A 25,467-nucleotide genomic window follows, 5' to 3' on the forward strand; every position below is an offset into this window, starting at 1 on the left:
AAAGATGCACTGGTAAAGAGACCAGTATATACTTTAAGTTTTCTAAATTATAAAGAAACTCATGAAATATCATATATGACCTCGGATAAGAAGTTAAAATGTATAATGACAATATACTTTTGCTCCTCCTATGAAAGCTACTGCTTATAAATTATCAAGGTTTTACCTAAGAAGCTGGTCATTAAAAGAAAATATATATCAAATATAATTTCTCGAGGTGGCAGAAAAATCACAAAAGTGGACTCCCTTCAAACCCAGTTATTGATGGCATTCTGGCATTATCATAGGGTGACAGCAAGCCTATGATGTCAAAAAGAGTGCAAGCACATTCCCCAAAGGAATAAAATAAAGGAACACAGAGCAAAACCCCTTCTTTAAAAAAAAATCATAATACTATACATCACATAGAATTTTTCAGTAATAAGTCACCTAGTCTGTATTTTTATGATATCAACAATTTAGCTTAGAAATTCAGAGAGAAATTTGATTCTTATAGATAACATTTTATCAATGATCATATTTAGCAGAGAGCCAAACCAACTAAAAAATGTACTATGACATTACTTAGGGCTTCCCTGATAGCTCAGTCGGTAAAGGATCCACCTGCAATGCAGGAGACTCCGGTTTGATTTCTGGGTCGGGAAGATCTCCTGGAGAAGGGATAGGCTACCCACTCCAGTATCCTTGGGCTTCCCTTGTGGCTCAGCTGGTAAAGAATCTGCCTGCAATGCGGGAGACCTGGGTTTGATCCCTGGGTTGACAAGATCCCCTGGAGAAAGGAAAGGCTACCCACTCCAGTATTTTGGCCCAGAGAATTTCATGAACTGTATAATTCATGGGGTTGCAAAGAGCTGAACACAACTGAGGGACTTTCACTTCACTTCATGACATCACTTGCAGAGAAATGGGCAGGAAGTTACAATGCCACCCTGAAGTTCACATACCACATGTGCAGCCGGAGTTTGCATGAAAAAAGAACAATTCATAAAATCAAGTTTGTTCAAAAATAACCATGAATAGGAAAAGTCACATCCAAACATTGTAAGAGTTTGTGTGTGTGTGTGTGTGTGTGTGTATGTGTGTGTGTATAATTTAAAAAGCACAACTAAAAAGGAAATCTATTTATTTCTTTTCCCTACTTAACTAAGCATTCAGTCTATAATCAACTGGTTAGTATGAAGTATTATTAAGGCACTATTTTTACAGCACCTTTTTTATGGGAGTATGTTATACAAACAGTGGTTTTTTGAAAAAGGGCACAAATTGGTTATTCTCTTTTATGTTTCCTATATTAAGTCAAACCAAAGCTCTGGATCTTTGCATTAAAGGTAACGTAAGTGGAAACAAAAACATTTTAATATTCAAAATGTCTTTTGATTTTACTCTATTCATTCTATCACAGTAAAAGTTTTATTTATCAAAAATCAATTTTCAAAGAACCCTACATTTTAAATAATTTCAGAGGTTTCACCTTGCAAAAAAGAAGGGGGTGGAGAATCTTTTAATAAGTTACTGACTTCTTGAGAAAAAATACATAAAAACAAATTATTTAATCATAATGTAAAATTACTTTTTAAAAAAATTCCTTATTATTTTGGAGGATCACAGATATCAAACATACCACTACTCAAAAAGACAGGGTTATTTTAAAATTCTGCACAGATGATTATTACTGTGTCATTTTAGAATATTTTATTTAAGGCAATTTTACCATTAATAAAAGTTAAATGTCAACTGAAAGAAAATCATCCAAACAGTACAACAGAAAAGTGGTCTAAAGTTGTGAGCAGATAATTCATAGACTAACATAAAAGGCCAAGCTATATTTAAAAATTTACTCATCAGAAAAGAGATAAATTAAAACTGGAAACCATCTTTTTAATCCATGATTATAGGGAAAAAAATTTTTTTTAATGTGATAATAACCATTGGGAAAAGAGTATGGAGGAGATGTCCAGTTTCTGGTCCAATATATACAGAGCTTAGAGGTCATCACTCTACACTAACAAGTAAAAAGCTGAACAAACTGAAAAACCAACAGCTCTTCTTAGATCCATCAGAAGAGTGAGGTCACACGATAAACAGCTACCTCTACAATTGGATAAACAGTCACATAGAAAGAACCATGGACTGGGGCAGCCCCATGAGCAGAAAGGGCCACAGAAACCAGTGCCTGGGTAGGAAGATCTGAACTGTAACTGAAGAACTACTGGGGTCTTAGACAAATGTGTCCTGAGCACTATATAAAATATTCCTATGTATACATTGTCATGAGAATCTCTAGATATATTATTTATGAAAAAAAAAATTTTTTTTAAGAGAAAACAAAGGAAGCAAGAAAGGAAGAGTATCACAATGCCTTTCCACAAAACCAAGTGGTGTCAAGCTTGCCACAAACATCACTAGAGTGGATTTTGACCAAATCACCTTGGACAGAAAGTTGCAACCCACCTATAATGGTTTCAATTTATAGTTTCAACTAAAGACTAAATTGACTTTCACACACACAGTTTAGGTTGGTTGGTGAACAAACCAGGAACCAAACAGAAATTTGGACCTAGGAAGGACTTTGGGGACCACTGAGCTAGACCCTTTTACACATGCGGAAACTAAGGACAAAGAGACTTATTTTAAAACAAACAACAAATTTCATAAAACAGTTAAGAACCTGACCCCCTTGCTTCTCATCCAGGCTTCTGGATATATATAACAATTTACTTTGTTATAACATTTCGTAAATATCATCTATGCATCTTGAAAATTCTCCAGTGGTCCTGGAAATTTTTTATTTTCCAATCCCATTTCCAACTCCAAATAAACTGATTAAAATTCATATTAAAATATGATTACACCTCATATTTACAAGTGTAATCTAGTAGAGAATTCATAAAATTTAGCATGGTGGAGGAATTTAGAAATTGTCTCTTGTTTAACTTTTTTTTCCCCTATAAGAAAACAAAACAGAACCTAAATAACTTGCTAGATCCAGTGAGTCAGACACACCGTTAAGAGCACAACCCAGCTGTCCTAACGCTAGGAATAGTCTTCTGTATTCCACATTATGTTTTACTTATAAAAGGAAGGGGCAGCATGTTTGCAAAACAAACACCCACTAACTAACCAGCTGAGCTTGGGCAAGTCACCAAACTCTTGTAAAACAGGTGCTTCAACGATTTAGTGAGCACAGGTGATAAACTGGGCTCTAAAGTTTCTTACTCCTTTCCAAGAGTCAGGAATTTTTAAGATGGAGTTCAATAGGCATGAGGTCATGGGATGAAATGGGAAAACAGAGTACTGCAACCTAACTCTCTGAGTAGTTTCAAAAGTTATACAAAAGGTGAGGGTAACAAAGTATCAGAAGAGAAAGGAGGGGAGCTCAAACCTGGAGATGGACAACTAGCTAGTGAATCTGTGGTTTCAGATGCAGTAAAGGGCTTCAGGTCACTCTCAACAGGGAGAAAATTGACATGCGCCATAACCACAGGGTTTCCAGGATGTGAACTTCTCCTAAGGACTGACTTTTCACCTCTTACCACTCCTTCCCATTGTTCTAAGAACACATCTGGTATAGCTGGACAACTAATAGCAAATTACATAAATTATATATGTTGTTAAGGCCAAGAATTTGGTTTTCTTTAAACCCAGCATTCCATGATGGTAACCGTTAAAGCAAAAGAACAAAAAGACGAGTCTGATGCTGATACATTTGAGGATGGAGTAACATGAGTATCATCAGCCTTTTTCTGAAAAATAAGGCAGACCTCAAAGGCCGTTGCTAACACATTCCTCAGCTCACAATTTGTTATCAGATGATTCTTACCAGCATGCATGTAGTTCATACCATTATTTACATTTTCATAACCTCAGGTCATATGACTGGAAGAAAGCACCTGTTACAAAATCTCTTCAAATTGAATTTTTTTCCCTATAGTTATTCATTCTCTTCTTCCTTCAGATAAATCCAGTTCTTTTTTGCCTATAATCTGTTTTTCTTTCTCTCTCTACCCTAAAATCTTCCCTAAAAGGGCATGATACTTACTAAGGGCTGAGCGACAATGCTTATAAATCTGAGGAAGTAATTCAGTTTTATCCCCATCCCTGGAACCCCTCATCTAGTGCATCAGTTGCATGCTTATATTATAAAACTTATATTTGGTCCTTTGAATGGACTTTCATAAATTCTAAGCGGAGATCGCTTTGAGATGAAAAGTGTTTTGAGTAGGTAAAGCCTAAATTCTGACAAGATAGCTCGGGGCAACCCTTGCTAGCCAGACCCACACCAGCACCCTAAAGGTAGGGCTGGGGAAGGGGTGTGACTAGACACTGGACACTGTATGCAAACTGGAAAAAAAGCCCTGAACCCTGGCTGATCCAGCCCTGCTGCCCATTGGGAACACGTTGCTCCACATAAGAGTTATGTAGGTGCCGAGCCCTCACCATGCCAACCCCACGGTCATATCTCTGTCTCTGTGCCCACATTCCCATCTTTCCCTCTTTTCTGGCTTCCTGGGGCCAGTTCTAGGAGTCTGCCATCAGTGAGTCCTTTCACAATGATTTTTTTTCCTAGACACTTGTCTGTGTTGTCCCCACCATACAATTCGCACCTCATATTATCCTCTTAATTCTCTACTTGGAGATACCCTCCAGATTAAACCCTGTGCTAGTCTTTCCCTAGTTTATGAGTTCATAGCTTCTTATTCTAACTTGTTTTTAAAATTTTATAGAAAGCGTAGAAGAAATATGGTTTATATTTCTTATACAATTTCATAAGCCTTTAATAGAGGTAAGTTCAATGTTAAAAAGATGGGGAAATCCAGAGTCAAATAGTTCTAATCAAAAGTAACAGTTATCTATAGGGAAACTGGTAGGCTATAGAAAAAATCTTTCCACAGATGAGACAAAGGCATCCCTTCTTCCAACCAGATGTAGCTACACAATGGCAAATGGAGCCAGGCTAATTTTCAACTCAACCCTAGACAACTATAAAAAGAGTCAAGTTGCATCACAGAAAAGATTTCAAGGGAGGCAGTCCTTTGAATTTTGTTTTAGTAGAATTTTATTCTATTGTGTATCATTCTAATCTTGGACAACGTTTCACAGCTTGGACATTCCATTGGTTAGACGGTAAATTTTATATAGTAGTAGCTATTTTGATGAAATTTCTTTTAACACTAATGTGAATTGAGTGTCTAAGTCCATGATAGGCCCTGGACTTCAGTCTAGCAATACAAACATGATACCTGACTCATGAAGCTTACAGCTCAGCAAAACAATCTCTGTTTAGAAGGAAATTATATATTTTTTGACAATATACTTACTGATGAACTTGTTTTGCATAGTCTCCAGCAGAGCCTGGTGGGCATCTTCAGCTTGTAGAGCGTGTGAACATTCTCTAGCCAGTATGGTGCGCACGAGATGCTCCCCACACCCTAGAAATCCAAGGAAACCAAGAACGGTTAAGCATAGGCAGTATTAAATATCCTTCTTGTCTTAGTAGCACTAAGATGCCCATATGCACCACTGAAGAAGTAGTTATGTTGGAAAATAATTCATTGATGGATGAAATGATTTCTATGTGTAATCTGTTCAGTAACTTTAGTAATGAGATTTGGCAGAAACTAAAGAAACATAGGACTGTCTAATCTTGAAAGGAAATGAAGAAAATAAAAATAATTCCCCTTTCTCATAGAAATTATTTCCATAAGACAGGAATTTAGATTCTCTACCTAGGAACTATTGAGGGTTCTGTTTCGTTTCCTTTGCTGAATAATCGCAAAAAACTGTTGTATAATTTCCACACAGTAGGTTCTTACTGGTTATCTATTTCATATGTAGTAGTATGTATATTTTAATCAAAAGTTCTTAAGTTCACGAAATTTAAACCAGTACAAACTGATGTAACACACGGTTCTGTTTGGCTAGTATGTACTCTAACAGACATTAGACAATAAATCTACTGTGAAAATATAATCTGCAATTTTTAAAATAGTTCCATTCATTTCAGAAGTTTTCTTTCCATATGTAGACCTCTTCTCCTCTCCCTCCTCCCTGTGTCCCCATATACACATGCACATATGCATATACACATGCGTGTATATTATGTATACACGTACATTACACACTCATTGTCAAAAATACAAACTGTTCAAAACCTGTCAATGCTTTTCTTTTTAAATCACTTATATTTTGTCAGAAATCTTTGTTGTTGTTCAGTCATTGTGTCCAACTCTTGGCGACCCCATGGACTGCAGCACGCCAGCCTCCTCTGTCCTTCACTATCTCCCAGAGTTTACTCAGATTCATGTCCATTGAGCTAGTGATGCTTTCTAACTATCTCATCCTCTGCTGCTCCCTTCTCATTTTGCCTTCCATCTTTCCCAGCATCAGGGTCTTTTCCAATAAGTCAGCTGTTCACATCAGGAGGCCAAAGTATTGGAGTTTTAGTCTGACTGCCAGAAATACCTTTCCCATATTTTTTGGTAAAGTAAATGTAAATCTCTTTCAAGATCTCAATATCTCTTTGAGAATATCTATACTGAAGACCTTCATCTAGGTATGCAATTTAATATATAACTTGTGGATAGGATTATGGTGATCCCTATTTTGTTAAAGCTTTGTACTATTATTTTTATAACTGAGGAAAAATTAAAATAAAGCTAATAGAAAAGAAACCATTTTGACACTTATTAAAACTCCATAAAATTTAATTCCCTTTGTATACATATTTGCTGTTGAACAGTGAAATGTTATACTTTAGAACAATAATAATTATTAGGAAATTGGCATATTATAAGCTAAATGGGTGTTCAGAAGGTTATGTACACATGACTCAAGTCAAACAGCTAAACCACATGAAGTTAACATTACATCAAAAATATACAGTATGTGGCAGAGAAATTCTTTCCTCTGTTGTTATACAGGAATATATAGGGGTTTTCCAAGAAACTTAACATTATGACTTCTTTTCTGACATATATCACCTTTAACATAAGAGCCTTGACACCAAAAGCTTGTTCTCCTGCACTTTCCAATCAAAGAAACTCTGACTTCTGTGGTTTTATGCACAGATTTCTAAGGTTTCTTATAACATGCTACCATACAGCTGAGGGCTTCCCTGGCGGCTCAGCTGGTAAAGAATCTGCCTGCAATGTGGGAAACCTGGGTTCAATCCCTGGGTTGAGAAGATCCCCTGGAGAAGGGAATGGCTACACACTCCAGTATTCTGGCCTGCAGGATTCTGTCCATGGGGTCACAAAGAGTCAGACACGACTGACTAACTTTCACATTCATACAGCTGAAGTGTGATTCAGAGCCTAATAGGTCCATTCTTTATTCATTAATAGTAGAAATAAATCTTTCAATACACCTTCCTTTTGTTCTTAATAATGCAAGCAAGAGTGTATTTATTTCCTCAGATTTTAGCAGAAAACATGGGTTATACACAGAATGAAGACCTAACAACAAACCAAGAGGAAACGGGATAAATAACAAATTCTAAAAGAGCTTAAAATGGTACACACTTACTTAGCATCAATAAGAAAGACAGCTAAATGAACTGAAACAAACAGTGAATTCACAGCCTATGTTTTAAAAAAAACACTTTGAAGATGCTGTGGAATCAATTAACTATTCTGAAACGAATAAATGAAAGAAAACAATCAAGCATTTCTCTGGCGTTCCTATAGGAACTCCATAGCAGGGTAGTCAGAATGCTTATAAAGGATAATTCTCTCCACAGCACTATCCTGGCTAATAAACGAAGAAGTTAACAAAATTAGAATAAAATAATTTGTAATCCATAATGTAATAATTGATATAAGCAACAATCATCAATGGCTGCTAATATCACAAAAAGATATAATCAGGTATATGTCCCTTGATAAAATTACACATTTATAGTCTTCCCTACAACAAAAAAATTACACCTCAACCTAATCAACTGCAGATGGTGACTGCAGCCATGAAATTAAGAGACGCTTACTCCTTGGAAGAAAAGTTATGACCAACCTAGGTAGCATATTCAAAAGCAGAGACTTACTTTGCCAACTAAGTTTCGTCTAGTCAAGGCTATGGTTTTTCCAGCGGTCATGTATGGATGTGAGAGTTGGACTGTGAAGAAGGCTGAGTGCCGAAGAATTGATGCTTTTGAACTGTGGTGTTGGTGAAGACTCTTGAGAGTCCCTTGGACTGCAAGGAGATCCAACCAGTCCATTCTGAAGGAGATCAGAACTGGGTGTTCTTTGGAAGGAATGATGCTAAAGCTGAAACTCTAGCACTTTGGCCACCTCATACAAAGAGTTGACTCATTGGAAAAGATTCTGATGCTGGGAGGGATTGGGGGCAGGAGGAGAAGGGGACAACCGAGGATGAGATGGCTGGATGGCATCACTGACTCGATGAGCGTGAGTCTGAGTAAACTCCGGGAGTTGGTGAAGGACAGGGAGGCTTCGCGTGCTGCAATTCACGGGGTCGCAAAGAGTCGGACACGACTGAGCGACTGAACTGAACTGAACTGAACCTGATCAAGGCTCTAAATTCAATTATTAATTTCAAGGAATAAAAAACATCTGCAAAAACTATAGCTAACTTCATATTTAGTTGTGAAACACTGAACTGTTTCTCCCTAATATCAAGTTCTATGAAGACCTACAAGACCTTTTAGAACTAACACCCAAAAAAGATGTCCTTTTCATGATAGGGGACTGGAATGCAAAAGTAGGAAGTCAAGAAACACCTGGGGTAACAGGCAAATTTGGCCTTCGAATACGGAATGAAGCAGGGCAAAGGCTAATAGAGTTTTGCCAAGAGGATGCACTGGTCATAGCAAACATCCTCTTCCAATAACACAAGAGAACACTCTACATATGGACATCACCAGATGGTCAACACTGAAATCAAACTGATTATATTCTTTGCAGCCAGAGATGGAGAAGCCCTATACAGTCAGCAAAAACAAGACCAGGAGCTGACTGTAGCTCAGATCATGAACTCCTTATTGTCAAATTCAGACTTAAACTGAAGAAAGTAGGGAAAACCACTAGACCATTCAGGTATGACCTAAATCAAATCTCTTATGATTATACAGTAGAAGTGAGAAATAGATTTAACGGACTAAATCTGATAGAGTGCCTGATGAACTATGGATGGAGGTTCGTGACATTGTACAGGAGACAGGGATCAAGACCATCCCCATGGAAAAGAAATGTCAAAAAGCAAACTGGCTGTCTAAGGAGGCTTTACAAATAGCTGTGAAAAGAAGAGAAGTGAAAAGCAAAGGAGAAATGAAAAGATATAAGTATCTGAATGCATAGTTCCAAAGAATAGCAAGGACAGATAAGAAAGCCTTCCTCAGTGATCAGTGCATAGAAACAGAGGAAAACAACAGAAAGGCAAGGACTAGAGATCTCTTCAAGAAAATCAGAGATACCAAGGGAACATTTCATGCAAAGATGGGCTCGATAAAGGACAGAAATGGTATGGATCTAACAGAAGCAGAAGATACTAAGAAGAGGTGGCAAGAATACACAGAAGAACTGTACAAAAAAGATCTTCATGACCAAGATAATCATGATGGTGTGATCACTCACCTAGAGCCAGACATCCTGGAATGTGAAGTCAAGTGGGCCTTAGAAACCATTACTATGAACAAAGCTAGAGGAGGTGATGGAATTCCAGTAGAGGTATTTCAAATCCTGAAAGATGATGTTGTGAAAGTGCTGCACTCAGTATGCCAGCAGCGGCCACAGGGCTGGAAAAGGTCAGTTTTCATTCCGATCCCAAAGAAAGGCAATGTTAAAGAATGCTCAAACTACCACACAATTGCACTCATCTCACATTCTAGTAAAGTAATGCTCAAAATTCTCCAAGCCAGGCTTCAGCAATATGTGAACCGTGAACATCCAGATGTTCAAGCTGGTTTTAGAAAAGGCAGAGGAACCACAGATCAAAAGGCCAACATCCGCTGGATCATCAAAAAAGCAAGAGAGTTCCAGAAAAACATCTATTTCTGCTTTATTGACTACGCCACAGCCTTTGACTATGTGGATCACAATAAACTGTGGAAAATTCTGAAAGAGATGGGAATACCACACCACCTGACCTGCCTCTTGAGAAACCTATATGCAGGTCAGGAAGCAACAGTTAGAACTGGACATGGAACAATAGACTGATTCTAAATAGGAAAAGGAGTACGTCAAGGCTGTATATTGTCACCCTGCTTATTTAACTTATATGCAGATTACATCATGAGAAATGCTGGGCTGGAAGAAGCACAAGCTGAAATCAAGATCTCTGGGAGAAATATCAAGAACCTCAGATATGCAGATGACACCACCCTTATGGCAGAAAGTGAAGAGGAACTAAAAAGCCTCTTGATGAAAGTGAAAGAGGAGAGTGAAAAAGTTGGCTTTTAAAGCTCAACATTCAGAAAACTAAGATCATGGCATCTGGTCCCATCACTTCATGGGAAATAGATGGGGAAACAGTGGAAACAGTGTCAGACTTTATTTTGGGGGGCTCCAAAATCACTGCAGATGGTGATTGCAGCCATGAAATTAAAAGACATTTACTCCTTGGAAGGAAAGCTATGACCAACCTAGATAGCATATTCAAAAGCAGAAACATTACTTTGCCGACTAAGGTCCGTCTAGTCAAGGCTGTGGTTTTTCCTGTGGTCATGTACAGATGTGAAAGTTGGACTGTGAAGAAAGCTGAGTGCTGAAGAATTGATGCTTTTGAGCTGTGGTGTTGGAGAAGACTCTTGAGAGTCCCCTGGACTGCAAGGAGATCCAACCAGTCCATCCTAAAGGAGATCAGTCCTGGGTGTTCATTGGAAGGACTGATGTTGAAGCTGAAACTCCAGTACTTTGGCCACCTCACGTGAAGAGTTGACTCATTGGAAAAGACTTTGATGCTGGGAGGGATTGGGGGCAGGAGGAGAAGGGGATGACAGAGGATGAGATGGCTGGATGGCATCACCAACTCGGTGCACGTGAGGTTGAGTGAACTCCGGGAGTTGGTGATGGACAGGGAGGCCTGGCATGCTGCAATTCATGGGGCTGCAAGGATTCGGACACGACTGAGTGACTGAACTGAACTGAACTGAACTGAATATCACGAAAAAGGCAATGATGTCTGCTTTTATCACTTTCATTCAACAATACGCTGGAGGTTCAATCCACTGCACTCAGTCAAAATGAAATAGAAAGCATAAAGATCAGAAAGGGAAGGTAAAACTGCTTCTTCTGTAGATGATATAATTGTTTACACAGAAAATCCCAAAGGAATCTACCAAACCACCACTAGTGTTATCTCTCCAGATTCTTCCTATCTAGCTAGGAGTCTAAGGCAAATGTTGGCAGCCGACTCCTGTCTGGTACTTATCAGTCCCCAAAATATGAACTTGATTTCCACTTCTTCCCCATCCATGCACACAACAGATTGCTACTGAGCACCTACTTGGTGCTACTGCCAGAGCACACAGCAGTAGGCAGAGGTGCTGCTACTGTTTTCAGATCTGCCCAGAGGTGCTGGACCCTTGACTGTCTACTGGATACTCAGTGAATGGCCGCCCTAGCCAGTCCAGATGCCTGTGCCTCGACTGTGTGTTTTCCAGACCAACCCTGGGGATCTGGATGGAAATCCTGGACGCAGGAGGCCCCTGGACATCCCAACAGCCCGCCGAGAGCCAGTCTCCATGGCCAGGTCTCTCCCATTAATCCCAACTTTTAGACCAGTTCCAGTTCACTCTTCACTGTATTCCGGAGACTCCCACACTCAAAGACATCAGAATTATAACACATTTCCTCTCTCGTGGGGATCCTCAGCCTTTAACAACCCACACTAAAGATGAATGGGGTCGCAAAGAGTCGGACATGATTGAGCGATTGAACGGAACTGAAACATTTTAGGCTTTGAAGGCTATGTATGATTTCTGTTAAATACTGTTTTATTTTTATTAACAACCCTTTTAAAAATTAAATATCATTCTTTGCTCATTGGGCCTGCAAATGCAGGCCATGGCCAGATTTGGCCCACTGACCTTAGTTTGACAAGGCTCATAATGGAAAAACCTGTAATACAAAGATGGAAAAGGAGATTAAAAAAAAAAAAATAGGGCAATCTGGGAGCCAGAGATTGGGAGAGGTGAGCAGATTTTCCAATGAATCAAATAAAACTTTACAGATTAAAAAAAAAACACTGTTTAAAACTCAATGCATGAGAGAGAATTAGAATATACACCAATGGGAAAAAACTTAAAAGCAGCCTAGAATGATAGAGAGAAGGAAAATGAGTTAACAAGCCTAAAGTGTAAAATGAGAAAATCCAACATATTAATAGGCATTTTGAAAGAGAAGAGGAAAAAATGAGCAAAGGGCATTAATATTTGAAAAAATAATAAATAAGAAATTCAGGAATTTACATTATAAGGAAATCCTTGAATCGAAGATACATACAGAGTTCCAAAGAAGATGAATAAAAACAAATCTATCATTAGTATACTATAGTGAAACTCTGGACCAAAGACAAAGAGAAAATATTAAAAACTAATCAAAGAAAATTAGCTCAGTTGGTAAAGAATCTGCCTGCAATGCAGGAGACCCCAGTTCAATTCCTCGGTCAGGAAGATATGCTGGAGAAGGGATAGGCTACCCACTCCAATATTCCTGGGCTTCCCTTGTGGCTCAGCTGGTAAAGAATCTGCCTGCAATGCGGGAGACCTGGGTTTGATCCCTGGGTTGGCAAGATCCCCTGAAGAAGGGAAAGGCTACTCACTCCAGTATTCCAGCCTGAAGAATATAGTCCATGGGGTTGCAAAGAGTCAGACACAACTGAGCAACTCTCACTTTCACTTTCAATCAAAGAAAAAAGATCTATAAAAAAATTTTAACTTAACAGGTAAATTACATATTCCCAAGCAACAGAAGAGGCCAGAAGAATAATATCTTACAGCTAAAGATGATAAGGCAGTAAACAAAACAACTTGTCAACCTAGAATTAGTTACACTATCATTCAAGACTGAGGATCAACACAGTTTCAAATTGACAAACTCATTCCTTTGAGATTTAAGCTCCAGCTTACTTCTACTCTGCCCGACAGCATACTTCTCATTATTCTTTCTGATTTTAGCATCTACCTAGATAAATCTCTCAATATCTTAGCTTCTGGATTTTCTGATATCCTCTCTTCAGATTAACCACACTATCATATGGTCACTCCTATGACAATGCCATAATCAGTAATATTAATTCCTCCACAGTCTCAGTTGCAATCACCCCACCCCTCCTATTTTTCCAACTCATCTCTTGACCACTATAATTGCAACATTCCCTCCACTTCACCAAAAAGTGCCATTCCATTACTTCCGCAGCTTTATAACTATTCCTCACTGCTTTCAGGTACTCACCCCCACCTTATCCAACTAAAATCCCATGCTTCATTAACGTGTATCTATTCTCGTACTCCTGAAAGTCTTTAAGTCTCGCTCACGCATCAAACTTAACTGGCAAAAACCTACGCTGGAGTATCAGCCAGAATAACTACACGAGGCTGCAAAAACAAACCACCCCCACATCTCAGTAGCTTAACAACAAAAATATTTGTCATTAATGTTGTAAGTTATACCTGGGTCACCAGAGAGTGTGCTTCAGATAATCACCCGGGAACAAACCCAGGCTGATGGAGGCTCCATCATCTATAACTGCACCTCCTGGATCATATTCCCACCAGGAGAATGAGAGGGCTACTAAAGGCCATCTTACAGCTTTAGCCTGGAGGTCACACATATCATTTCCACTCTAGTCCACTGGCCAGAAATAGCCACAACGTCTCAGCAATTGCAACAGGGCTGTGAAATACAGAGGAGCATACGGATATTCAGGAAGTGCTACATTAAATGTCTCTGGGACATTGGAGTAAACCCAACTTCCCAAGCTTGCACCTGCACAGCTAAACGAGGCACAGCCCTCATCCTGTGACCATGGGGTGACATTCGTGAGCAAGAAGGCCCACCCGCTGAGAAAGGTGGGAGAGAAAAGACAGCCCCAGGCACCACACAGCATTGCTGAGTAATGCAGTCAGCCCTGGCTCCTCTGAGGCTTTGTGTTATGTGGATTTAATACAGAAGCAAAAAAAAAAAAAAGGGCAAACTGTTTAAACCTCTATAATTGAGTTCTCTTCTTTAAGCCCAAATTCATTCTTCTTTTTTTTTCTTTATTTTGGTTTTATATATAAATATATAACATGAAATTTACCATTTAATCATTGTTTAAGTGTAGAATTCAGTGGCATTCTTATTCAGACTGTATAACTATCACAACCATCCATCTCCAGCACTTTTCCATCTTCCAAACTAAAACTCTGCACCCATTCAACAACCCCTCATCCCCCACTTCTCCCCAACCCTGGCAACCACCATTCTACTTTCCATTTCTATGAATTTGACTACTCTAGGTATTTCACGTAAGTGGAATCATACACTTTTGTCCTTTTGACTGATTTAGTTTGCTTAATATAATGTCCCCAAGGCTCATTTCTTACTGAAACAGGTTTCAGAATTCCCTTCCTTTTCAAGGCTGAATAACATTCCACCATATGCACATACCACATTTGGCTTATCTGTTCATCTGCCAATGGACATTCGGGATAAAATGCACTCAATCTACATAGAGAGCCATTTACTGGTGAAAGAAAATGGCTTGGCAAACTTTACACCAAAAGAAGGCCACTTCTTTCACCCAATTATATACAACTTTGCATTGAGTCAAATACAATTTCTGATAAGTTTATACAGATGTATTTATCAGACATCATTAGAAGACATGAAAAAAAGCTATTTATTAACTGAGCTATTTTGGAAAATTCATGATATATTTAATTTCTACCATCAACCAAATTTTTTTAATTTGCTTGAATAAATATGAGTAATTTGATTAAAATAAATCCTTACGGTGCCTGAAAATGGAGTCTTAGATAATTAAGAGCCCCTTTTATCTGAGTAAAGGACGAGCCACGTGAAACCACTTCCAGGAAGCCATTGTTAGAGTGCTTATGTGTGGGTTTGTTTGGAATCTAGGAGAATTAATGAAGTATTTTTATTTTTTCCTCATCTTGACATTTCCATCAATGTCATCATTTCTCTCGTTAACCCTGGCCAAGTTACAAAAGAACTTCTCTGTATCTTTACTAAAGGAAAGACCTGAGAACTGTGGTCTTGTTCAGAGACCTTCTGTATTCCATGTATCCAATTTTCTCATTCTCTCCCTCTCCCTCTGTCTCTCTCAGCCACACACACACACCTACCTTAGGGCCACAAGTTCCTGCAAAGTAGGAGCTCAGTATTTTTCTATTCTACTGTCAGACTGATGTCTGAATCCAGATGAATGAATCTGGGACTCTTCACTTAAACCTGTTTCCTCAACAGTAAAAATGGAAGATAGGAGTCATAACTACCTCACAAGAACAAAATGAGACAATACACATAGAACATTTAGTGTGAGGCTGGGCACTGAATAAGCACTTCATGCTGCAGTGAGGATACCGACTGCCTTAAGAGAAACCATTAGCTATCATTTTCTGTCTCTCCTCATCCTATTCTCTGTGTTTTGTTTCTGTTAGAACAAGGTGATTCCCAGCTGGCCTGACAACCATCACTGAGAGCCTAGAATATAGTTCAAAATGAGTTTAGCCTTTAACTTGCAATTCTGAAGTCTGCTGTTTCCAAGAAAGCTGAGCCCTCACCAAGGGTCAAAATGATCGTGTGGTTAAACCTTGAATTATCAGAACAAAACAAATAAAATGAGGAAGATTTCACTCAGCTTGGTAGGAAGCATTCTAACCGTGGTTCTCCAGGGACTATGGATCATGCATGATCTCTCACTCAATATGTATTCCTTCTCTTATTTTCCCCATTTCTGTAATAACCGCCTATCGCTTTTTTCCAAGAAGTTCAATGCCCACCATCAATGTTACACTCCTGCATTCACCATACTTTCTCTTCAGGTAAGATAGTAAAGGGCAAGGCAGGGTCTCCTGTGATGAGGTTTGGTCTCATACACCTCACTGTCCCGTATATGAGTTCATGAATGAATGCTACAGGTATTTTATTTTATCCAACCTCCATCCAGGCGTTTTATTTTATCCATTTGGTATTTCTACCTCAGCATTAGTGATAGATGTATCCTTCAAATTAGTAATAAGATAATTAAAAACATGTAACGTAATAGCCCAATAGCCATATTGTCAAACCATGTTTTACTTCCAAAAGGTTAAGTAGCAAACTGAAAGGCATTTGCATTAAGGACAGAGACACATAAAAACTTACCAGCTCTTGGCTGACACTCAAGACACATCTTCATTGCATCTCAAGATAATTTTTAGTTGTTTTATCTTTGTCTCATTTAGTGGTGGCAGCAGTGGTAGGAATGGAGCCAGATTATTACAAAATGAAAGCTGAAAGGCCCTTATGTGTCAAGTGTGTAAAGTAGTGCTCAGATTCAGGGTTTTAATGCAGCGTTTACACAGTAAAGGATTAGGATATAATTCCCCCAGAGGACCTCAACAGGAGATTAGGATTTTTAAGTATAACTCCTAATCTTACAGACCTTCTCACCTTCTGGAGACTCTCGATTTCTTCCAAACAACTCTAACCTCAGTACTGATCGCAAGAGTCCCCAGAAGGGGTGAGTGAAGCTGCATTCACAGGAGAGAATAACCCACATTCCCAGGCTGTCTGCACCCCAGAGCAGGCTCATGGGCCACAAAAGCTCACAGTCACTGCTCCTGGCGCACCACGCATCTCCGAGGCTTGCTGATGACTTTCAAAGTATTTATGTCATCTTATAAATGCTGCTGTTCACTCTCGCTGTGGTGAGAGGGCATCTGAAAATCTTTCAACACATCCCCTGTTAGAAGTCCACAGGGACAGAGAGGTAATGAGGAAAGGTCTTTCCAAATTTAAAAGGAAACATTTGGGACTTCAGTTTCCACTATTATTGCAACATCTCTTTTTCAACAAAGGAATTTATTACGCGGTACGTCACCTTTTCCCTGTCAGAGGATTTACGGCCAATTTTGGAGTTGGGTTACTTCTGGTTTTCAAGCCTGTCTTGTGAAATTAAAGAGAGGGCTGCCTTAAAAATGATAGAACATGCATGATTTCACTGTTCACAGTGTCCCCATAGTTATCAAACCTGGAACCTATTATATACAAGAAGCAAACATAAGGAGCTTTATAAAGAGATGGAGTAAGTAGTGAAGATGTGTAGCCCAGTCTAGCCCAGAGGGCATGTGCACCTACACACCCTTAGTGTCTCCCCGGTATGCAGTTCTCTCTGACCTCCAACCCATCAGCAGTCGCTGGGTATCTACAGTAATCTACCAAAAACAACTCGGGTTTTTTCTTATAAACAATAAACAACCAACAGAAAAAGCAATTTTACAATTATCTCTTAAAGACCTCATCTCCTACAAACTAGGATGCAGTTTATATGTGCTTTAACCTTTCATAATTATTTAAAATACAGAAAAATACACGAGAACAATGACAAACAGGAAAATCTCTTATCTAGAGCACAGTGCTAAATATACTTAATGCATATGCTAAATATACTTAGTGTGAATGCTAAATATATTTAATCTTTGATATTTATTAGTTATTATATTCATGTCTATATTATTGAGAAGGTATAACCAAACCACAGAAGATCTATCTACTGCATAAATGGAAAGAATTCTAGTTTTGTGAATGTAAATATCTGCACACAAAAACAGAGCTTTCAAAAAAAAAAAAAAAAGAGTGAAAAGCCTTTATCCAGTCTGCCATATCAGAGAGCCAGGGGTCTGTGGCTAACAACGCAGAGGTGCCCACCCTGAAGTTTGAGGTGCTCCATCTTTCTCTGGGCCCTGCTCTTCAGCAGTGTCCCATTTCAACGTGAGGACATATCTGACACTTACTGTTAGCCTCAGTACAGATGATGAAACAGGATCTTGCTTCCTCCTCTAAGTTTTCCCAATTTAGTTATCGAAACACAACATGCTCATCAGGGCACTGGGGACAAATGGTGCCAGGCAGCAGAAAGATTCAAATAAAACCACCTCACAGAAGTGGTGTCCCTTGGCTTATGTTGGAGCCTATAAAATTCTATCACTACTGCATATGTCTGGGAAACATTCTACATGTGTGAAGGGCAGACTACTCTCCAGGAGAGAACTTCATTAGAGCAGTGGCTGCCACAGGAGCAGCAAGCAGCGATTCCATGTCTGGCTGATGCTTCTGTACATCTCCCCTGTGGACTTCTGTTCCACTGGGGAAATGAGGGGAACCACCTCTGCCCATGGAACCTGAAATGAACCACTTAAGACCTCTGTATCTCAGGTTCCTCACTGCAAAACATAAATGGCTTAGACTTAAATGGTTTCAAATTCCTTGGGACAAAACTTTATAGCTGGAAATACTTCTGGAATGTTGATAACTTTCTGGTTAAAATTAAGTTAAGAGGCTCATAATGAACAGACCATTTAAAAAAAAAACCCTTTTTAAAAAGCTGTTAATTCATGAAATAGTGTATTTAGATTGCTTTTTCTAACCTATTTGTTTTTAAGGGGGAGGATAAAAAGTGACTGATTCACTGGTAACTGATCAACTACTGCGCACCTGGCATTGTCAGAATATCATCAGTTTAAAGCCCTACAATTCACTTGCAAAAGGAAGGTACTGTCATCCCAATTTGACAAATAAGAAACATTAAGTGGAAGAACTAAGATTCTAAAATCCAAGTCTTAAAACTCCAAGTAAAATGCTTATTCCAAGAGAGTACACCACTACAGAAATAAGGCTAATATCACCCCCAAAAAAAGAAGATATAAGCAAAGAAAGCTCAAAAGCCTGAATCCATGATTAAGATCAAAGTAGTAATTAGCTGCAGATAAGCAGGACAACAAATTCTGCCACCAATACTTAGGACTGGAGATAGCCCCCAATTTTAACTATGACATTCTAAAAACGATCACTAAATTAACCTCAAGGGAATTAATGTCAAAATTGGAGATTTCATTTTGCATCAAACCAGAGAGTGCATTTTATGAGTTAAAAAAAGCCCAAGACGTAGCTGTAAACAATCTACAACAATGTAGATGTGATGTAATGTAAAATAAATTTTAGCACACATATAGAGAAGATGGAAAAGCTCTATACTGTGAGCAAAAACAAGACTGGGAACTGACTGTGGCTCAGATCATGAAATCTTTATTGCCAAATTCAGACTAAAATTGAAGAAAGTAGGGAAAACCAATAGACCATTCAGGTATGAACTAAATCAAATCCCTTACAATTATACAGTGGAAGTGACAAATAGATTCAAGGGACTAGATTTGATAGACAGAGTACCTGAAGAACTACAGACGGAGGTTTGTGACAATGTACACGAAGCAGTGATCAAGACCATCCCCAAGAAAAAGAAATGCAAAAAGGCAAAATGGTTGTCTGAGGAGGCCTTACAAATAGCTATGAAAAGAAGAGAAGCAAAAGGCAAAGGAGAAATGAAAAGATATATCTATTTGAATGCACAGTTTCCAAAGAATAGCAAGGAGTGCAAAGAAATAGTGGAGAAGGCAACGGCACCCCACTCCAGTACTCTTGCCTGGAAAATACCATGGATGGAGAAGCCTGGTGGGCTGCAGTCCATGGGGTCGCTGAAGGTCGGACACGACTGAGCGACTTCAGTTTGACTTTTCACTTTCGTGCATTGGAGAAGGAAATGGCAACCCACTCCAGTGTTCTCGTCTAGAGAATCCCAGGGACAGGGGAGCCTGGTGGGCTGCCATCTAGGGGGTCGCACAGAGTCGGACACAACTGAAGTGACGTAGTAGGAGCAGCAGCAGCAAAGAAATAGAGGAAAACAATAGAATGGGAAAGATAGAGACCTCTTCAAGAAAATGAGAGATACCAAGGGAACACTTCATTCAAAGATAGGCACAAGAAAGGACAGAAACAGTATTGGACCTAACAGAAGCAGAAGATATTAAGAAGAAGTGGCAAGAATACACAGAAGAACTATACAAAAAACATCTTCATGATCCAGATAATCATGATGGCATGATCACTCATCCTGGAATGTGAAGTCAAGTGGGCCTTAGGAAGCATCACTACGAACAAAGCTAGTGGAGGTCATGGAATTCCAGTTGAGCTATTTCAAATCCTAAAAGATGATGCTGTGAAAGTGCTGTGTTCAATATGCTAGCAAATTTGGAAAACTCAGCAGTGCCCACAGGACTGGAAAAGGTCAATTTTCATTTCAATCCCAAAGAAAGGCAATGCCTAACAATCTTCAAACCACCGCAAAATTGCACTGATCTCACACGCTAGGAAAGCAATGCTCAAAATTCTCCAAGCCAGGCTTCAACAGTATGTGAACCGTGAACTTACAGATGTTCAGGCTGGATTTAGAAAAGGAAGAAGAACCAGAGATCAAATTGCCAACATCCACTGGATTATCAAAAAAGCAAGAGTTCCACAAAAACATCTACTTCTGCTTTGTTGATTATGCCAAAGCCTTTGACTGTGTGGATCACAACAAACTGTGGAAAATTCTAAAAGAAATGGGAATACATGACCTGCCTCTTGAGAAATCTGTATGCAGGTCAAGAAGCAACAGTTAGAACTGGACATGGAACAACAGACTGGCTCCAAATCAGGAAAGGAGTACATCAAGGCTATATATTGTCACCCTGATTATTTAACTTATATGCAGAGCACATCAAGAGAAACGCTGGAGCCAATTATACAGAGTGAAGTAAGCCAGAAAGAAAAATACCAATACAGTATACTAACACATATATATGGAATTTAGGAAGATGGCAATGATGACCCTGTATGCAAGACAGGAAAAAAGACACAGATGTGTATAACGGACTTTTGGACTCAGAGGGAGAGGGAGAGGGTGGGATGATTTGGGAGAATGGCAATCTAACATGTATACTATCATGTAAGAATTGAATCACCAGTCTATGTCTGACGCAGGGTGCAGCATGCTTGGGGCTGGTGCATGGGGATGACCCAGAGAGATGTTGTGGGGAGGGAGGTGGGAGGGGGGTTCATGTTTGGGAACGCATGTAAGAATTAAAGATTTTAAAATTTTAAAAATTTTAAAAAAAACAAAACAAAACAGAAAATGTAAAAAAATAAAAATTTAAAAAAAATAATAAAAAAAAAACAACTGGAAATAGAACTGCCTTATGACCCAGCAATCCCACTGCTGGGCATACACACCGAAGAAACCAGAACTGAAGGAGACACGTGTATACCAATGTTCATCGCAGCACTGTTTATAATAGCCAGGACATGGAAGCAACCTAGATGTCCATCAGCAAATGAATGGATAAGAAAGCTGTGGTACATATACACAATGGAGTATTACTCAGCCATTAAAAAGAATACATTTGAATCAGTTCTAATGAGGTGGATGAAACTGGAGCCTATTATACAGAGTGAAGCAAGCCAGAAAGAAAAACACCAATACAGTATACTGATGCATATATATGGAATTTAGAAAGATGGTAACGATAACCCTGTAAGTGATACAGCAAAAGAGACACAGACGTATAGAACAGTCTTTTGGACTCTGTGGAGAGGGCAGGATGATTTGGGAGAATGGCATTGAAACATGTATAATATCATGTATGAAATGAATACACAGTCCAGGTTCGATGCATGATACTGGATGCATGGGGCTGGTGCACTGAGATGACCCAGAGGGATGGTACAGGGAGGGGAGTTCAAGTTGGGGAACACGTGTATACCTGTGTATACCTGTGGCAGATTCATGTTGATGTATGGCAAAACCAATACAATATTGTAAAGTAATTAACTTCCAGTTAAAATAAATAAATTTATTTTTTAAGAAAGAGCCTCTTGATGAAAGTGAAAGAGGAGAGTGAAAACGCTGGATTAAAATTCAACATTCAGAAAACTAAGACCATGGCATTCACGTCCCATCACTTCATAGCAAATATATGGGGAAACGATGGAAACTGTGACAGACTTTACTCTCTTGGGCTCAAAATCACCATAAGTGGTGACTGCAGCCAAGAAATTAAAAGATGCTTGCTCCTTAGAAGAAAAGCTATGACCAACCTAGACAGCATATTAAAAAGCAGACATTACTTTGGTGACAAAGGTCCATCTAGTCAAAGCTATGGATTTTCCAGTAATCATGTATGGATGTAAGAGTTGGACTAGAAAGAAAGCTGAGCACTGAAGAATTGATACTTTTGAACTGTGGTGTTGGAGTAGACTTTTGAGAGTCCCTTGGGCTGCAAGGAGATCCAACCAGTCCATCTTAAATGAAATCAGTCCTGAATATTCATTGGAAGGACTGATGCTAAAGCTGAAACTCACTTTGGCCACCTGATGCGAAGAGCTGACTCATCTGAAATTCAGGGCAGGAGGAGAAGGGGTCGACAGAGGACAAGATGGTTGGATGGCATCACCAACTCAATGGACATGAGTTTGAGCAAGTTCCAGGACAGGGAGGCCTGGTGTGCTGCAATTCATGGGGTTGCAAAAAGTCAGACATGACTGAGCAACTGAACTAAACATTATAATATATGCCCGCTCTCAAAGCCTGGGAAACAAACAATGGATTTATACTGTTAGAAGAATCTCACATTTGTGAAGTAATATATTATTATTCTACACACACTATGGTAAATTAATGATGCATGTGTAATATCTAGAGCAACCACAAAAAACATAATACACAAAAGTATAATAAAATGTTAATAGAGGAAAAGAAAATGAAATATTAAAAAAAATAATCAAACCAAAGGATATAGGAAAAGAAGAACCGAGAAACCAAAGAGCAAACAGAAAACAAAAAGCAGGATGGTAGATTTAGTCCAAGCATATCTATAATTACATTAAGTGTAAATGGACTAAACACTCTTTATATAAAAGGCTCAGATTATCAATGTGGATTTACTTTAAAAGGGTATTGACCCAGTTTGTTTATAAGAAACATACATTAATATAAAGACAAGATAGGCTAAAAGTAAAATGGGTAGAACATAATATACCAGACCAGCAGTAAGTGTAAGAAAGCTGATTTGACTATATTAATGTTAAGCAAAGTAAACACCAAAACAAATATTATCTAGAGATAAAGAATATTTTGTAATCATAAAAACATCAATTTGTCAACATACAAAGTATTAAAAGTTAAAATATATTTTTATTTTACAGAACAACTCTATGGACAAATACTATGGAAACATAACATTTAGTGACAAAAGCAAGTCACAGAGGATGACATGTCACATAACACCATATTCCTATGGCTCAATAAAAATCATAAAACTAAAGAATATACTGGTTAGAGATATACACACATGTGATTAAACTTTTTTTTAAGCTAAAAAATGATACACAGAATTAGGATAATAGTTTTACTTCTGGAAGACAGGCAGGGGTTTAGGAAAGAGTAGACGTGGATTCTATTACTAATGTTTACTTGTAACCTAATGGTAAGTTCAATGAATTCAATTTCCTTTTGTTTCATAACTTACTTATGTAATATAGTATTTTATATGTAGCCAATATTGCCATTTTTAAAACCTTAGTTCTTAATAAGAAAAGATACCATTAGTCAATACTCACCAATATCCTTAAAAATAATCATTCCTTTTGAGTCTTAAGGAGTATTTCTAGCAATTTTGGTAAGGAAATACACAAATATACAACAGTTAAACACAAGAAAATCACTGTTTTTAGAACAGCAAAAAGCAAACAATAAAAAACAGGAATTAAACAACTCATTCATCATTCTAAGAAACCAAAACAACCATAGGATAGAATTTTATTATATGAAGCTATTTAATATAATTAAGTTACTATTTAGATCACTAGCTTAGGAGTTAGTGAATTTCTAAACTTTATAAGTTAAACTAGGGGTACTTACATGGACATTATGGATTCTCCAACTAGGAATTCCATGCAATTTTTCTAGAATTGTATGTATACTTATGCAGGTAACTATAGTCACAAGCATGCTTCTAGGGAGAAGGTCTACAGTTTTTATGTTCTCAAAAGAAGAATGGTTATTCAAAAAAAAAGTTACTAAGGTAGCTAATCGTCAAAGATGGCTACCAATGAACAAAGCTGCCCAGGATTCATACCCATATGTAATCCCCTTGCACAATCAATCTGGATTATGACCCTGTAATTAACTTTACCTAATGCAATGCAAGTTCCAGGCCTAAACCATAAAGAGGACTGATAGCTTTTGCACTTTGAGTGTCCTGAGCGACCATGTAAGAATCCAGCTGTCTTGTGGAAGAGGCCATGTTAGACCAGAATTAGTCCTGATATGACATGGGCAGACAGCAAAGCCCAAGCACCTGAGCACACCAGCTGAGCCCATCAAACCGGCTGTGCCCGCCAAGGCACCAGCCACGTGAGGAAGGCACCAGGGACACCTAGGTAAACCACCATCTAACCCTACCCACATGAGAACCCCCAAACAAGCCAACAAAAGGATGATCCACTTGAGATCTAGTTAACACACATAATCATAAGAAGAGGATTATTTTTCTAAGTCCCAAAGTTTGGGAGTGATTTGTTAAGCAGCAAATAGGTAGCTAAACAACTACAGACTACTAGTTCAGACTGAGTAACCTCACCTAATTAAGGACCAAATATTTTATATGGTGGCTGAAACGAAAATCAGAAGCTATCCATCAGAACAAACTGTGGAAAATTCTTAAAGAGATTGGGATACCAGACAACTGTATCTGCCTCCAGAGAAACCTGTATGCAGGTTGAGAAGCAACACTTAGAACAAGACATGGAATAATGGACTGGTTCAGAATCAGGAAAGGAGTACATCAAAGCTTATCGTCACCCTGCTTATTTAACTTGTACAGTGTACATCATGCGATATGCTGGGCTGGATGAATTAAAAGATGGAATCAAGATTTCCAGGAGAAACATCAACGACCTCAGATATGCAGATGATAATATCCTAATGGCAGAAAATGAAAACGAACTAAAGAACCTCTTGATGACAGTGAAAGAGGAGAGTGAAAAAGCTGGCTTAATCACTTCTTGGCAAATAGATGTTGAAAAAGTGGAAATGGGGACAGATTTTATTTTCCTGGACTCCAAAATCACTGTCAACAGTGACTGCAGACATGAAATTAAAGGACAGCTGCTCCTTGGAAGGAAAGCTATGACAAACCTAGACAGCGTATTAAAAAGCAGAGACAGCACTTTACTGACAAAGGTCTGTCTAGTCAAAGCTATGGTTTTTCCAGTAGTCATGTATGGATGTGAGAATTGGACCATAAAGAAGGCTGAGCACCAGAGAATCGATGCTTTCGAACTGTGGTGTTAGAGACGACTCTTGAGAGTCCCTTGGACTGCAAGAAGATGAGATCAAACCAGTCCATCCTAAAGGAAATCAGTCCTGACTATT

General features: G+C 38.6%; 1 protein-coding gene across 4 annotated transcripts in view; it reads right to left on the minus strand.

Moving 5' to 3' along the window:
- TASP1 (taspase 1) overlaps positions 1 to 25,467 on the minus strand; it is a 264,742-nt gene that overhangs the window by 95,305 nt on the left and 143,970 nt on the right. For all 4 annotated transcript variants that reach the window (XR_310467.3, XR_001918985.1, XM_005687819.3 and 1 more), the window contains one exon: positions 5,319 to 5,429. Coding sequence is in view for 2 of the 4 variants with exons in the window: in XM_005687819.3 (XP_005687876.1) it covers positions 5,319 to 5,429 (111 nt within the window). In the remaining 2 variants the exon portion in view is untranslated. The remainder of the gene's footprint in view (positions 1 to 5,318; positions 5,430 to 25,467) is intronic.

Source organism: Capra hircus, chromosome 13, assembly GCF_001704415.2.
Source record: "Capra hircus breed San Clemente chromosome 13, ASM170441v1, whole genome shotgun sequence".
In the NCBI taxonomy this organism is placed as follows: Eukaryota; Metazoa; Chordata; class Mammalia; order Artiodactyla; family Bovidae; genus Capra; species Capra hircus.